The 12,335-nt window shown below is 37.7% G+C and overlaps 1 protein-coding gene across 5 annotated transcripts in view; it reads right to left on the bottom strand.

The window, feature by feature from the left end:
• Positions 1 to 2,022: 2,022 nt before the first annotated feature.
• The window catches only part of SLC35F5 (solute carrier family 35 member F5), a 28,436-nt gene continuing 18,123 nt past the window's right edge, over positions 2,023 to 12,335 (bottom strand). For 4 of the 5 annotated variants that reach the window (XM_081872687.1, XM_081872688.1, XM_081872690.1 and 1 more), the window contains 8 exons: positions 11,936 to 12,023; positions 11,167 to 11,231; positions 10,366 to 10,470; positions 8,777 to 8,936; positions 6,833 to 6,923; positions 3,724 to 3,878; positions 2,833 to 2,924; positions 2,023 to 2,163 (listed from right to left, as the gene is read on the bottom strand). In XM_081872687.1, coding sequence (XP_081728813.1) covers positions 2,840 to 2,924; positions 3,724 to 3,878; positions 6,833 to 6,923; positions 8,777 to 8,936; positions 10,366 to 10,470; positions 11,167 to 11,231; positions 11,936 to 12,023 — 749 coding nt within the window. In that variant the 3' untranslated portion in view covers positions 2,023 to 2,163; positions 2,833 to 2,839. The remainder of the gene's footprint in view (positions 2,164 to 2,832; positions 2,925 to 3,723; positions 3,879 to 6,832; positions 6,924 to 8,776; positions 8,937 to 10,365; positions 10,471 to 11,166; positions 11,232 to 11,935; positions 12,024 to 12,335) is intronic. The other variant, XR_014159053.1, reaches the window with a different exon arrangement.

Here is a 12,335-nt window from a genome sequence, read left to right as displayed (position 1 = left end):
TCCTGCCCATTGAAGGAGAGCACAAATTTTCATGAATTTCTCCTTCAAATTTACACTTGATGGTAGGAAGATCACCCAGACCAGCATGTGACCTGCCAGTGGGGCCTATGGAGGAACTGCAAAAACCAGCTCCCCCTTCCACTAGCAAGCAGTCCCTTCCTTTTGTGGAAGGGCAACTCAGGATCCAAGCTACATACTACTGTGTTCTAAGAGTGGAATGTACAAGTTCACAATGCCATTGAGAGTAGAGGTATAGCGAGGATTTGAACCACAACTTGTATTTTAGAGCATGTAGGCTCATAGATACTACTTCAAAGTTTAGAAACTAGGAAGTGGGTATCCAGCAAAGGCATTAAATAGACACATTGACATTAATGTGCTGTTGTTGTTGTTGTTGTTTTTTTGTGTGTGTGTGTGTGTTTAAAACAGCCAATAGTCTTAAATTAATAAATGAAATCCATTGTTTAATTATTCTGAAAATATTTACTGGGTTGCACAGTACTGTTGTAGCACTATCGGTTTCTATATGCAGTGCATCTTCCAGGTGTTCACTCAGAAGCAATTCCCCTTGTAGTCAACAGGGCTAACTTCCAAGTAAGTGTCTACAGGATTGCAATGTCAAGGTGGGATCCAGAGGTGCCCTTCTGCAAGTGGAAGTCCTCCTTGAGGAGCTGAATAGCCTTTTCCTGACTTAGTGCGAGATCCTTGTGCAAGAAATGAAATCCAGATAAGCTTCCATGTCAAGTTCACACAATGCCTTCAGCTGGCTCTAGCACAATAGTTGACGGAACAGCACCAATAGCAGAATTTCTGCTAGCAAATTTCTAGATCCAAGTCTTTTCCCACCATTTGAGCCCTCTGCCTTTTGTCTTACTGAAGACTGATAACTTATATGCACTCTTCCCATGTATTAGAATTCTCTGTAAACCAGAACCCATTCCACATAGTGTAGAATGAGTTTAACTTGTTAAAAAAACATGCACCACTGCAACATATTATTTCCATGCAGCCAGGGGCCCTTTCTCTGAAGAGGAAAGCCTTGCATCGCAAGCTCCAAATTACATACATGTGTTATTCTTTAGTCCACAATTACATGTGACAGGCATTCTACGATCAATCCTTTTGGTTTTTAAAAATAAGATCCTGTGTTTTTTCCTCCTCAGATGGGAAAGCAGCTTTGGGAACAAAGAGGAAGGGAGGCAGGCAGGCAGGCAGGGAGGGAGGGAGGAAATTAAGCACCTCCTTTTTCTTGGTCACAGACAGGTACATCCATAACGCTAGTCCTGATAGGGAAAATATATTGACTTCAATGAGAAATTGTGTACAAAAGTTTAGAAACTTTTTTCCTTCTCCATCATTGAATTCAGAGCACTCTATTGTTTCCAGCTTTTATATTTGGTTTGATACATTTTACAACTTTCGTTAAAACAACAGGAATTGAATTCTTTAGAAGATTCTTTAGATCAGTTTTTGTAGTTCATATTTATAAGGATTCTGATGTTAAGTTATACTTTTACATTAAGAGTTCTTCAAAAATTTGAATTAGGACACAGATATTTAAAACACAAGGCACCCAAACTCTTTCAAGGTCTTTCATATAGATAAGATGGCATATTATATAGTACTGAGTAGCCATAATAGCTTCTGAAATAATGAAGTTATTCAATAAATTAAATAATTTTCTGCTCTTTTGTTGTTATTCAAGTAGAGCTTAAGCATCATACAAGGGTAATCAGTACCTATTACAGGTAACTGCTGTATTTTACTTTTACATTTGAAAGTTTATACAAAATTAGGATTCACACAGACTTTTTACAGAATTTGAAAAGTTTTTGTAAAAATGTCATCCAGCACTTAAGAAAATATGAAAGCTTAAAAAACCCAAAAAAACACTAGATCAGCATTCACTTCATTGATTGTATCAAGTAATTTCACCAACTGAGTTCTATAAGGCAGGTTGGTTTCTTAGAAGGACTGGGATTTCTTGTAGTAAAGTAGCTCTTTAATAAAACCGATTCAAGATTGGAACTGAGAAAGTGAGAGTGTATTTTTAAGTTTCAAAAGAACTGAAACAATTAAAGATTCAGAAGAGGCACTGAAACATGATTCCATAAGGACTTTCCAGGAGATTGTCTCTTCGCTGAGTTATTTTTCCATCTTGCACTATTGCAGAAATGGGGAAAGTATTATTAGTTTATTACATACAACATTCTGCATTTATTTGACTGGACTTTATAACCTACATTAACTAATCATGCTGCTATAGATTAAATAAACCTAAGGATCTGACTACATAGCAGCCTGTTCAGCATTTTAGTACATAAAGGAAGAAGCAGAAGGATTATTGGGAAATAAATGTATTTTAAATTACATTCATGCACTTACACCTGGACAAGCATATCTGGCAGTGTCATTATGAAGTACCTGTGATTATTAAGTCTTTTCTCATGGTTATCAAATTATTAAATCACATACATAATTTTGTTTTCATGTTTTCATGATTTTTGTATGCTTTTTAGACTGCACACCACTTAATAAGAATTTTTTTGAAATATTAAATGATAAATGTTTTTATGCTAAATAAAACAAACAATGTAACATTAGAAACTTTACAAGTTAAACCACTATTAAAACTGATGCTCACAGATTCTCTGAAGTTGTGCTGCTGCAATTGTTGTCATCAATTGGCATACATAACCGGCTCTATAACATCTGTGCTTATTATTAACATTCCAAAAGTAAGGAGATGGGAACTGTTTCATGTTGATAACGTAATACATTTCTTTTTTATAACTTAGATGTAACCCACAACTTTTTTATAATTGTGCATACCTGTTGTCTAAGAACAGCAATTTTCTCCATCTTCTTGCGAAACACTGTGCATGGCAATGAGACTTTCACATTGCTCACTTTCGTCAGATGTTCTACAAAATGATACAGATTGTGAAATTTGTATTTATACACAGCATTATGAAAAGCAGACAGGCACATCTATAATGCTAGTCCTGATAGGGAAAATATCTTGACTTTGACAAGAAATTGTCATGCACAGCATTTTGTTTAGAACCCTTTTACATTCTTCACTCCACGTTTGTTGGCTCTAAAATTAAATTGATAACTAAAATGTGTAGTAAGGAAAAGTATGATTATAAAAAAAGAACAGCTTAATTATCAGATCATTTTGATAGTTGTTTATTTGTCAGGGGTTACTTTGTAAAAAATATAAATGATTTGTACTTTTTTATATACATAGTTTTCCTCAATGTCCTTGCTAAGTTTTATGTTAAGAATTATTTGTGCCTTGATTATCTGTAAAATGAGCAATTCAAAGACTGTCAGTGGAACAATGTTTTCCCAAACTAGAATACTGTTGAGAAAAGTATGCTGTAATAAGAGAGTAATAATTTAAGAATTTAGAACAATGTCCAATGAGAACATATATTTCAGACAGTTGAAACCAGATCATGCAAACTAATCAAAGTCGTGTAGATGAAGTTTCATGCTCCTTACATAGCTGTGTAGAAGGGGGAATTTCAACTCATGCAAGATACATCTGTTTATATTCTCCGTACTGTAAAACTATTAAAAGTGCAGGTGCCCTAACCGCCTTTTCACCTGCCCACCCCCATCAACAGTGGCAAAACAAAGGAATAATAAAGATATGCATCAAAAGAAGTCCATGTAGGAATGGAAAGAGATAAAGCTGTAAAGAAATGATCCCACCTCTGAATACGGTGTTTTCTGCAAATGAATACAAAAACTCTTCTAATTCCCACCATCACTGGATCCCAGTTGTTGTAGTGACATAAGAGAGTTGCAATGAAAAATGAAAAGAATACAGGGATTGCCCCGGCAAAAAATAACCAAGAAAATTGGACCTGAAATTAGAACAAGGATAGCATTTTGCTTTTAAAATATCAATTTGCTATTCCACCAATAGTAAAAGTGGAGTAAAGGAAGAAGGTATTTGGTCATTACAGAAATATTGGAAAACATTTTCCTAGATGGAGTAGATCTGTGTAAGGTTTTAAAACACAGCAATAGGAGTAGCCATCTCATATTGGCACTTTATTTGGAACGGCTGCCAATGTTATCACATACACTATTTATATGCAAGTAAATGAAGTTACTCAGTTTACAAAATCAGAAGCCCAAGTGTTTCAGTCAACTAATTTTTACTCATATTTGATTAAAAGTTGGACTCATCAATTTTTTAAAAAAATATTGGTCGCATCCCAAAAGGTTGAAAGGCTGTTTCACACAATTAGTTTTCTTCCTTCTCCTCTAAAAAGTAAAGGTAAAGGGCCCCTGACAGTTAAGTCCAGTCGCAAAAGACTCTAGGGTTGCGGTGCTCATCTCGCTTTACAGGCCGAGGGAGCCAGCGTTTGTCCACAGACAGTTTTCCGGGTCATGTGGCCAGCATGACTAACTGCTTCTGGCGCAGCGGAACACCAAAACCAGAGTGCATGGAAACGCTGTTTACCTTCCCGCCAGAGCAGTACCTATTTATCTACTTGCACTTTGGCGTGCTTTTGAATTGCTAGGTTGGCAGGAGCTGGGACTGAGCAATGAGAGCTCACCCCGTTGCAGGGATTCGAACTGCTGACCTTCTGATCAGCAAGCCCAAGAGGCTCAGTGGTTAAGATCCCTCCAAATGTCTCAACTGAGGCACATGGGTCCCATTTCAACAGCTTGGGTTGTGTCATGGGGAGCTGCAGCTGGACCAGGAACTGCCCTCAAATCAGCCACAAGAAGATTGCAAGCTTTTGCTTCCAGTTTTGATTAACCAAAGTTAAACTTCAGATTCCTAGCCAGATTCCAAGCCAGATTCCTAGCCTGTTCCAATCTCCTCTCCTTGCTGGAGCAGAGAAGAAAGAGTGTGCAAGCCTTAAGCTTGCTGCAGCTCATTCCTGGAACAATAAACTGCATTTCACTAATACGTCCAAACACAGCCACTGTGAAGAAGAAAGAGTTTTGTGCCAATTTTCCACCCAGGCATCCATCTTTCTTTGTTGCTGCTTCCTTCTTGCTAGGTACATCGTGCAATGCCAAGACTCTGCTACTGCCACCTAGCTCCACAGAGCCATAAGTGGGAAAACCTGTTTTGTAGTTCGTGGACCTTAAAGCCAGTGGGTAGGGGAAAGGTAAAAAACAAAGGAAGAAACATTGTATACTAGGGATCAGAAGCATTTCAGCATTGGATACAGCAGAAAGAAGCGTGAATTATTTAATTTGTGGGTCTGAATTGTGCAAGTTATTTGGACATCAATCCAAAGCCTTTGTTAGCAGATGAGACTAGTAGCTGCATCAAATGCTAATCTCACACTATATTGGAAATGTCTCACTTTAGAATGAAAGTGTCACAATGAGGGCAAATTCTACCAGCATTAAAAATGAATATGAAAACGAGACAACACTTCCACTGTGACAGGCTAAAATACAACCTGCCGTATGCTTCATTCATCAAGTAATTTAGGTATTTCTCATGCCATCTACTTAAACAGTTTTCCTGCTGTGTCCCTGACATACTGATAGAGTATTTTCATTTGTCAAAATACCCATGTTCCTATAGGATCTCTGCACCTCTACTTGAAAAACAGCAACTACTACCTGGATTCAATAAAATCCTTCCTGCTGTAGAATTAAACCTGAACTGTATCTAAAAGTAATCTTATTTCTGACAGCTGGTAACTTAACTCAACTTATTGTTCATGGACAAATACCCCTAACTACTATAGCACCATTTCTTATTCTGTTCAGCAATGAGGGATAAAGTCAAAGCATGTTTCCAGCAAGGCTTTCATTGGCAACTACAAGAGCAAGCATGCCTAAATCCTCTGCAATAACATGATAGCTTGACCATGATGGAGACATGTTGCAATGCGGACATGCACTTTTAACTCCTTTTATTTTAACTAGAACCACCAACATTCTTGGGTTTTCTATGAAAAGTCAAACCTTTGAAGACCTTTGAGCAGGCATAGGCAAACCCGACCCTCCAGATGTTTTGGAACTACAACTCCTATCATCCCTGACCACTGGTCCTGTTAGCTAGGGATGATGGAAGTTGTAGTCCCAAAACATCTGGAGGGCTGAGTTTGCCTATGCCTGCCTTTGAGGCTTCTAAACCCATACAAAATTATACAGCCCTTCTACCCACGTAATCAGGATCTAATTCCTATAATACAGAATTCTAGCAAGTTAGGAGACGTCTTTTATTTGTAGAAGGTATATAAAGACTCAAAAGCTTAATCACTGGTTCAGTGACCAAGCAGGTTCCATGCCCTTGTGCAGAGAGGCTGAGAAAGAGACAAGAGAGCTCCATTTCCCTGCTCTGCAAACGCAGGCACCAAGAAACCTGGAAAATGGGTGGCCCATGTGTGCCTCCCGCATTCTCATGCAGCCCTTGCTCTGTCAAGAAATATGAGCGTGGAAGACAATGGGAGGCATGCACAGACATCTCATGTCCTGGATTGCCCTGGTGGCACTTCTATGTGTCTAGATAGGTGGGGAAAGGAAGGAACAGGCCTCTGTTATGCCCTATGTGATCAGTGAGCTTGCAAGGATCGTGCCCATTACATCCCCCCCTCCATTTTTTAAAAAAGCCACCCACTTATTTCACCTTATAAAAATAGAAGGTTGCATTTAAGGTAGTGAACATTAAATGATATTGCTGGAGAAGCAAAAGCAGTCACTTGCAATTAAGTACAACTTATTCCTCCCTACCACAGCTATTTTAATTCTCCCTAGTCATGTGACATTGCTAAGAGTCCTAACCAGGGCAGTTCTTACAATTGTCATTAATAATAATAAAAATAATAAAATACATTACCTTTTGCATGCACATATCGGCTATTATGGACAGAGGTATTGTAAGGCTCAGAGCAAGTGTGCCTATCAGTGATGAGGTAAGAAAACAGCCCCTAAGAAAATGGTAAAATATAAAACACTTGAGTTTAAAAACTAAACAGGGGAAGTGTAGAAGCAAGTTTCATTGTTGTATACACCATGGATAAGCATAATTTGTGGACCCGTTGTGGCCTGCTAAACACATTTCTGAAAGCCAAAGCACTTGGAAAACGGATAATAATACAAAGAAACTCTAAATATAAATATTTCTAACCTTACTTAGCTGAGGAGACAAAACTGAGAACACAAACTGCACCAAAATCAGAAGACAAATAGAGAAAGACCAGCTCAATAGTTTCACACATACCCTACACCTCAAGTCTCATGGTTTTTAAATTTAACTAACAAATTCCAGGTTTTTACTTTTGAAATCATCTATTTTTCAAAAATAAATAAATATCATAATTCCCAGCTGTGGCCCAACTCCAGTAGTGTTAATACGTATAATGTATTTCCAATCCAACACTAGTCCTACAGGAAAGAAAGTCTTTCACTGGACTACCAGTTGCAGTTCACTCAATGATTACAGAATCAAGTGAGGACTCACACATCTTTACGAGTCATCATCAATTAACTAATGCATCTCACTACTATTTACCTGCATCATCTGTATTCAATACAAACCAAATCACTATAGACAGTCCACACATTTGACTTTTCATTATCAAGGGATTCATTAAGTAGTGAGAGACTAACACTGTAATTCTAAGTGTGTCTATTTGAAAGCAAGCCCTACCAAGGACAAGGAAAATGGGTATAGGTTTGCAGCCTAAGTGAACATGGATACCAAGACCTTGATCCTCCAAACTAAACTGGACATTTGCAATTTGATTCAAAGGAAACTATTTTAGGTAATCAAAAAGCCATTGCACTATTCAGCCCCTTGATACCTACTCAGGGTTGATGATCACAGAAAAATTATACAACAATGTCTACATACAACAGATAAGATTCAAAGCTGCACATGAACACAGAGCACCTACATATTTCCCTCTGACTATTTCTCCATGAAAGCTCCTCTTCTCTCCCATTACTACCACCTAGAACCTTTTCCCAACCAAGAACTGAGACTTCTTCGCAATGAGACTGGGCAGGAGAATGAGAACTGAACTGCATATGCTGCCGCCGCAGCACTGACATGTACCTGGTTTAATTCACAGTACTTTTGCAGACTCAGATGGCTTCTTAAAGAGAGAAAGAGTGCACATTTCACAGCGTTGTGCTGGAAGCTTCCCAACTGGCTGTTGGGGAACTCTGGCAATAGCCTGGGGGTCAATGGTCACTTGCTCTGGACAAGCAGAGCCCTGCCTTAATAAGCTAATATATACACTAACAGAGTGCACCTGCCTTTGCTACTCTGGTTGCATGAGTAAGAAAGAAAGAAAGGATTTAGCTCTTAAGCACAGCCTTGCATGACTTGTAAGCTGAGTCCTAAGTGGCTGCAAACAAGCCGGGATTCATACATCACCTTTAAACTCTGGTTCAAAGCTAGTGCCTAACCTTGATTTGTTTGTAAGACCTTAACCATAGTTCCCAAATTGCACATCATGGGAAGCTACATACTTGTTTGCTTTGCAACTCATGTGAAAGGGGGAGGGGAGGCAGGTAGATGCAGCTCATGGCTTATTGAGCCAGGAATTTCAGCGCTGCATTACATACATAGTCTTTCTTCCACTTAATGAAATTTAATGCTTCTTGGTGATGACAAAAGATATCTGTGTCAATAACTTTTAACACAGTATTTTGCAATAACCAGTGCCCTGTAAAAACAGTCCTAGCTCTTTCGGTAAAATGCAGCCTCGTTTGTTGACTCCTTAATAGCTACCTGATATTAATATAAAACAATGAATCAGAGCTAGGCACATACCACAGCCAGAGAAATTCAGACAGGACGGTTCCAACAAGGCCATTGATGACAATGCACATAAGGACTAATTTACTGGGAAATTCAAAGTTCTCAAATCCAGTATAATGGAGTAAAAAGAAACCTGGCCAAAGCAGCAGCAAATTAAACAAACCAACAAAACCTGCAAAAACCCAGAATAATAAAGTGTTAGCAACAAAGCCAAAATAATTAAACGTATCTCTACAGTAGTGAACTTCTCTTGAACTTCACTACTTCTCTAGTATATATGTATGTCAGACTCTTTACAGGATTCATTTGGTAGATAATCGTCACATCAAATTCACAGGATTAATTTCAAAAAAAATTAATAAGTAGAATTGCTAGGATAGTCCTCTAACCTGGAATTAGATATTTTATTTATTAAAATAGGTATACCCTCACTGCTTGATTAAAGCACATCACTAGCAGTGTGTGCTAGAACAAGAGGAGATACTTATGGGTAGGGTATCCTTTCTACTATGGGCAGAAAAGACATGCTAAGACTGTACCTGGTCTAGAGGAGCTGTATAAGCATTTCATGAAAATTCACACAATTCAATATCCTGTCTACATTTGCCCTTAAGGTTTCTTTTTTTTTTTTTTTAAATAATTTTTATTGATTTTACAACATAAACAAAAAACAAATAAACATAACACGACTTCCCCGAACCTCCCCTTCACTGCATCCATATTTTAAAATTTTTAGCAATTCTTCATCCCATTTTTATATTTAATTCTCTTTAAAAAAAAAAAATTCTATTTTATAAATTTCAATTTATAGCTGTAATTCTTTGTATCCAATCCCTTGACATCTTAACATTCCGAAATTTTACAACAATTTTTAAGATAGATTTTAAATTTTTTCCAGTCCTCCTCCACTGTCTCTTTCCTCTGGTCACGGATTCTGCCGGTCATCTCTGCCAGTCCCATAAATTCAGTCACCTTGGTCTGCCATTCTTCCAGAGTAGGTAATTCTTTAGTCTTCCAATACTTCGCCAAAAGGATTCTTGCTGCTGTTGTTGCATACATAAAAAAGGTCCTATCTTTCTTTGGTACCAATTGGCCGACCATGCCCAGAAGAAAAGCCTCCGGTTTCTTTACAAATGTCCACTTAAGGATTTTCTTAATTTCGTTATAGATCATTTCCCAGTAGGCCTTAATCTTTGGGCAGGTCCACCAAAGGTGATAAAAAGTTCCTTCACATTCATTACACTTCCAACAATTGTTATTGGGCAAATGATATATCTTTGCAAGCTTGACTGGGGTCATGTACCACCTATAGATCATTTTCATTATGTTCTCTTTCAGGGCACTGCATGCCGTAAATTTAATACCTGTGGTCCATAACTGCTCCCAGTCAGCAAACATAATATCATGCCCTTAAGGTTTCTTAAAGGAAAAGGCAGTGACAATTCTGCCCTCTTTCAGGTCCAAAAGGACCTGCGCATCAGCGGTTGCGCATCAAGTGGATGTGCCTAAAACGGTCACTGCCTGTACATTTTTACAAAACTGGATCCTAGTGAGCAAGACTTGGTAACAGAAAATAGTATAGTTTCAAGTTCTGTTCTTACCAAAAAACATTGGTATATCAAGTTTGTCTTCTCTGTCTACTTTTCGTTTTATCATGACTATGTAGATTGCATAAAGCATAGCTCCCACAAGAGACCACAAGGACCCTGTAGATTGGGGGTGGGGAGAAGAAAGCCACACAACTTGTGTTAAAATAAAAGTATTAATCGCTATACTATGGACTGAATTTCTTACAAGATGACATGCTGTTAAGATGTTTCATTTATACTCAAACAAACAAACAAACAAACCATATGAAGCAAAAAGGGAAAGCATTGCAAAACAACATAAAAGGGTGACAGCCTAATCTAATCCTGAGCAGAATGGATCTTCCTCTACTTCTGACTACAGTTCCCTATGTGGCCCCACACCATCTGTTCTAGAGCGCTCCCAAAAATAATCTAGAATAGAGAGGATGCAAGGGACTAAAGGTGGGAGAAGGAGAATTCCCATTCCATTCAGAGACATTCCCTTGGAGGACAGTGGATATCATCTAAAGCAGTGGTGGCCAAACTTGGCCCTCCAGCTGTTTTAGGACTACAGTTCCAACCATCCCTGACCACTGGTCCTGTTAGCTAGGGATGATGGGCGCTGTAGTCTCAAAATAGCTGGAGGGCCAAGTTTGGCCACCACTGATCTAAATTATTTTATAAAGAAAGTGCTTCTTCTACAACTGCAATCCGTACATGATATTACGATAAAAAAAATTATTGTATTTTCTTGTAGTTCCTGTCTCAAGAATGTACAGTAATGTCTACTCAGATATTTCAATAAACAATAATTAATTTTTTGGGGAAATGTACCTATTGTATCTCTTCCAGCAGATTTCTCAGACCCAGACAGATTCACAAGGACAACGCCTCCAATGCTATTTGAGAAATAAAGTATTATAGTTCGAGCTGAGTTTAGTAAGACATTTTGTGTGGAAATCACTTAAAAATATTGCCTATCTATAATTATGAGATAAGTATATTAATATTTTGTATTCCTTCTTTGCTATGTCACTCAGAATTATATAAACCAGGATTAACAATGCTTTGAAAAGCAAAGCATCATAATGGTTCAGATAATCAAAAACAAATATAATTTCCTTATATTTCTTGTTTATAGAAAGTATACACATATATCTGAATGTGTAGAGAAGCCCTTAGGATGAAGTATAAGCTATTTTAATATGTGAACATTTTCATAACTTAAGTACACTAGACAATCCAAATGCCCTATGGAAAAGTTAATATTAGATAATTTCACACAGTCATCTGATTTAACAAGGTTCACCTGGCCATAGTAACACAAAGCAGCTCAGGTTAGGACTCAGTGACAATTCTAATCCTGTGTTACATGTTGCAAAATGGGGCTATGAGCAATTATTGGCAGACCAACTTTCAGAACAGGAGCAACATTTGAGCAGGTATTCTGCAAACTTATTTCCCCTACAGCTGTTCAAGATCTGCTGCACCTAAAAATAGTGACAAAACCTGCACTACTAAATCCAGCTATCTAGAAGAATGTAAGAAAATTCAAGCCTGTAGGAGAGAAGAAAATTGGAGATTAAGGAGTCTATATTCTTACCTTAAAATGACAGCTAACAATTTTGAAAGGGTAAACCTATCACCACTGTTACTTGGAAACACTGCAGCTAGGATTAAGGTAAATAATCCTGTGAAAAGAAAGAATTTAAGATTTGTGGGGGGGAAACATTGAATACACAATACAAAGAAATACTGTAACCACTTTACCAGATGAAAACACACTGAAAAACATGTTGAAGAAAATTGATTGGGATCCAAAGTAAGTTAGTCTCACTTAGGCCCCACTGAAATAAATGTAGAAAAGTTAATTTCGGTGGAATCTAGCTGTTACTAACTTACATCCTATACCTTTTTAAAAGGAGGCTCTTTTGGGGGGGGGATGTTACTGGATTATTTTTATTTTTGATGTTATATATTGTGATTTTTATTGTGAACCGCCC

This window comes from Podarcis erhardii (assembly GCF_964252035.2).
Source record: "Podarcis erhardii genome assembly, chromosome: 1".
Lineage (NCBI taxonomy): Eukaryota > Metazoa > Chordata > Lepidosauria > Squamata > Lacertidae > Podarcis > Podarcis erhardii.
The sequence above is the reverse complement of the archived record's forward strand: the minus strand, read 5'-3'. Positions and strand labels throughout refer to the sequence as shown.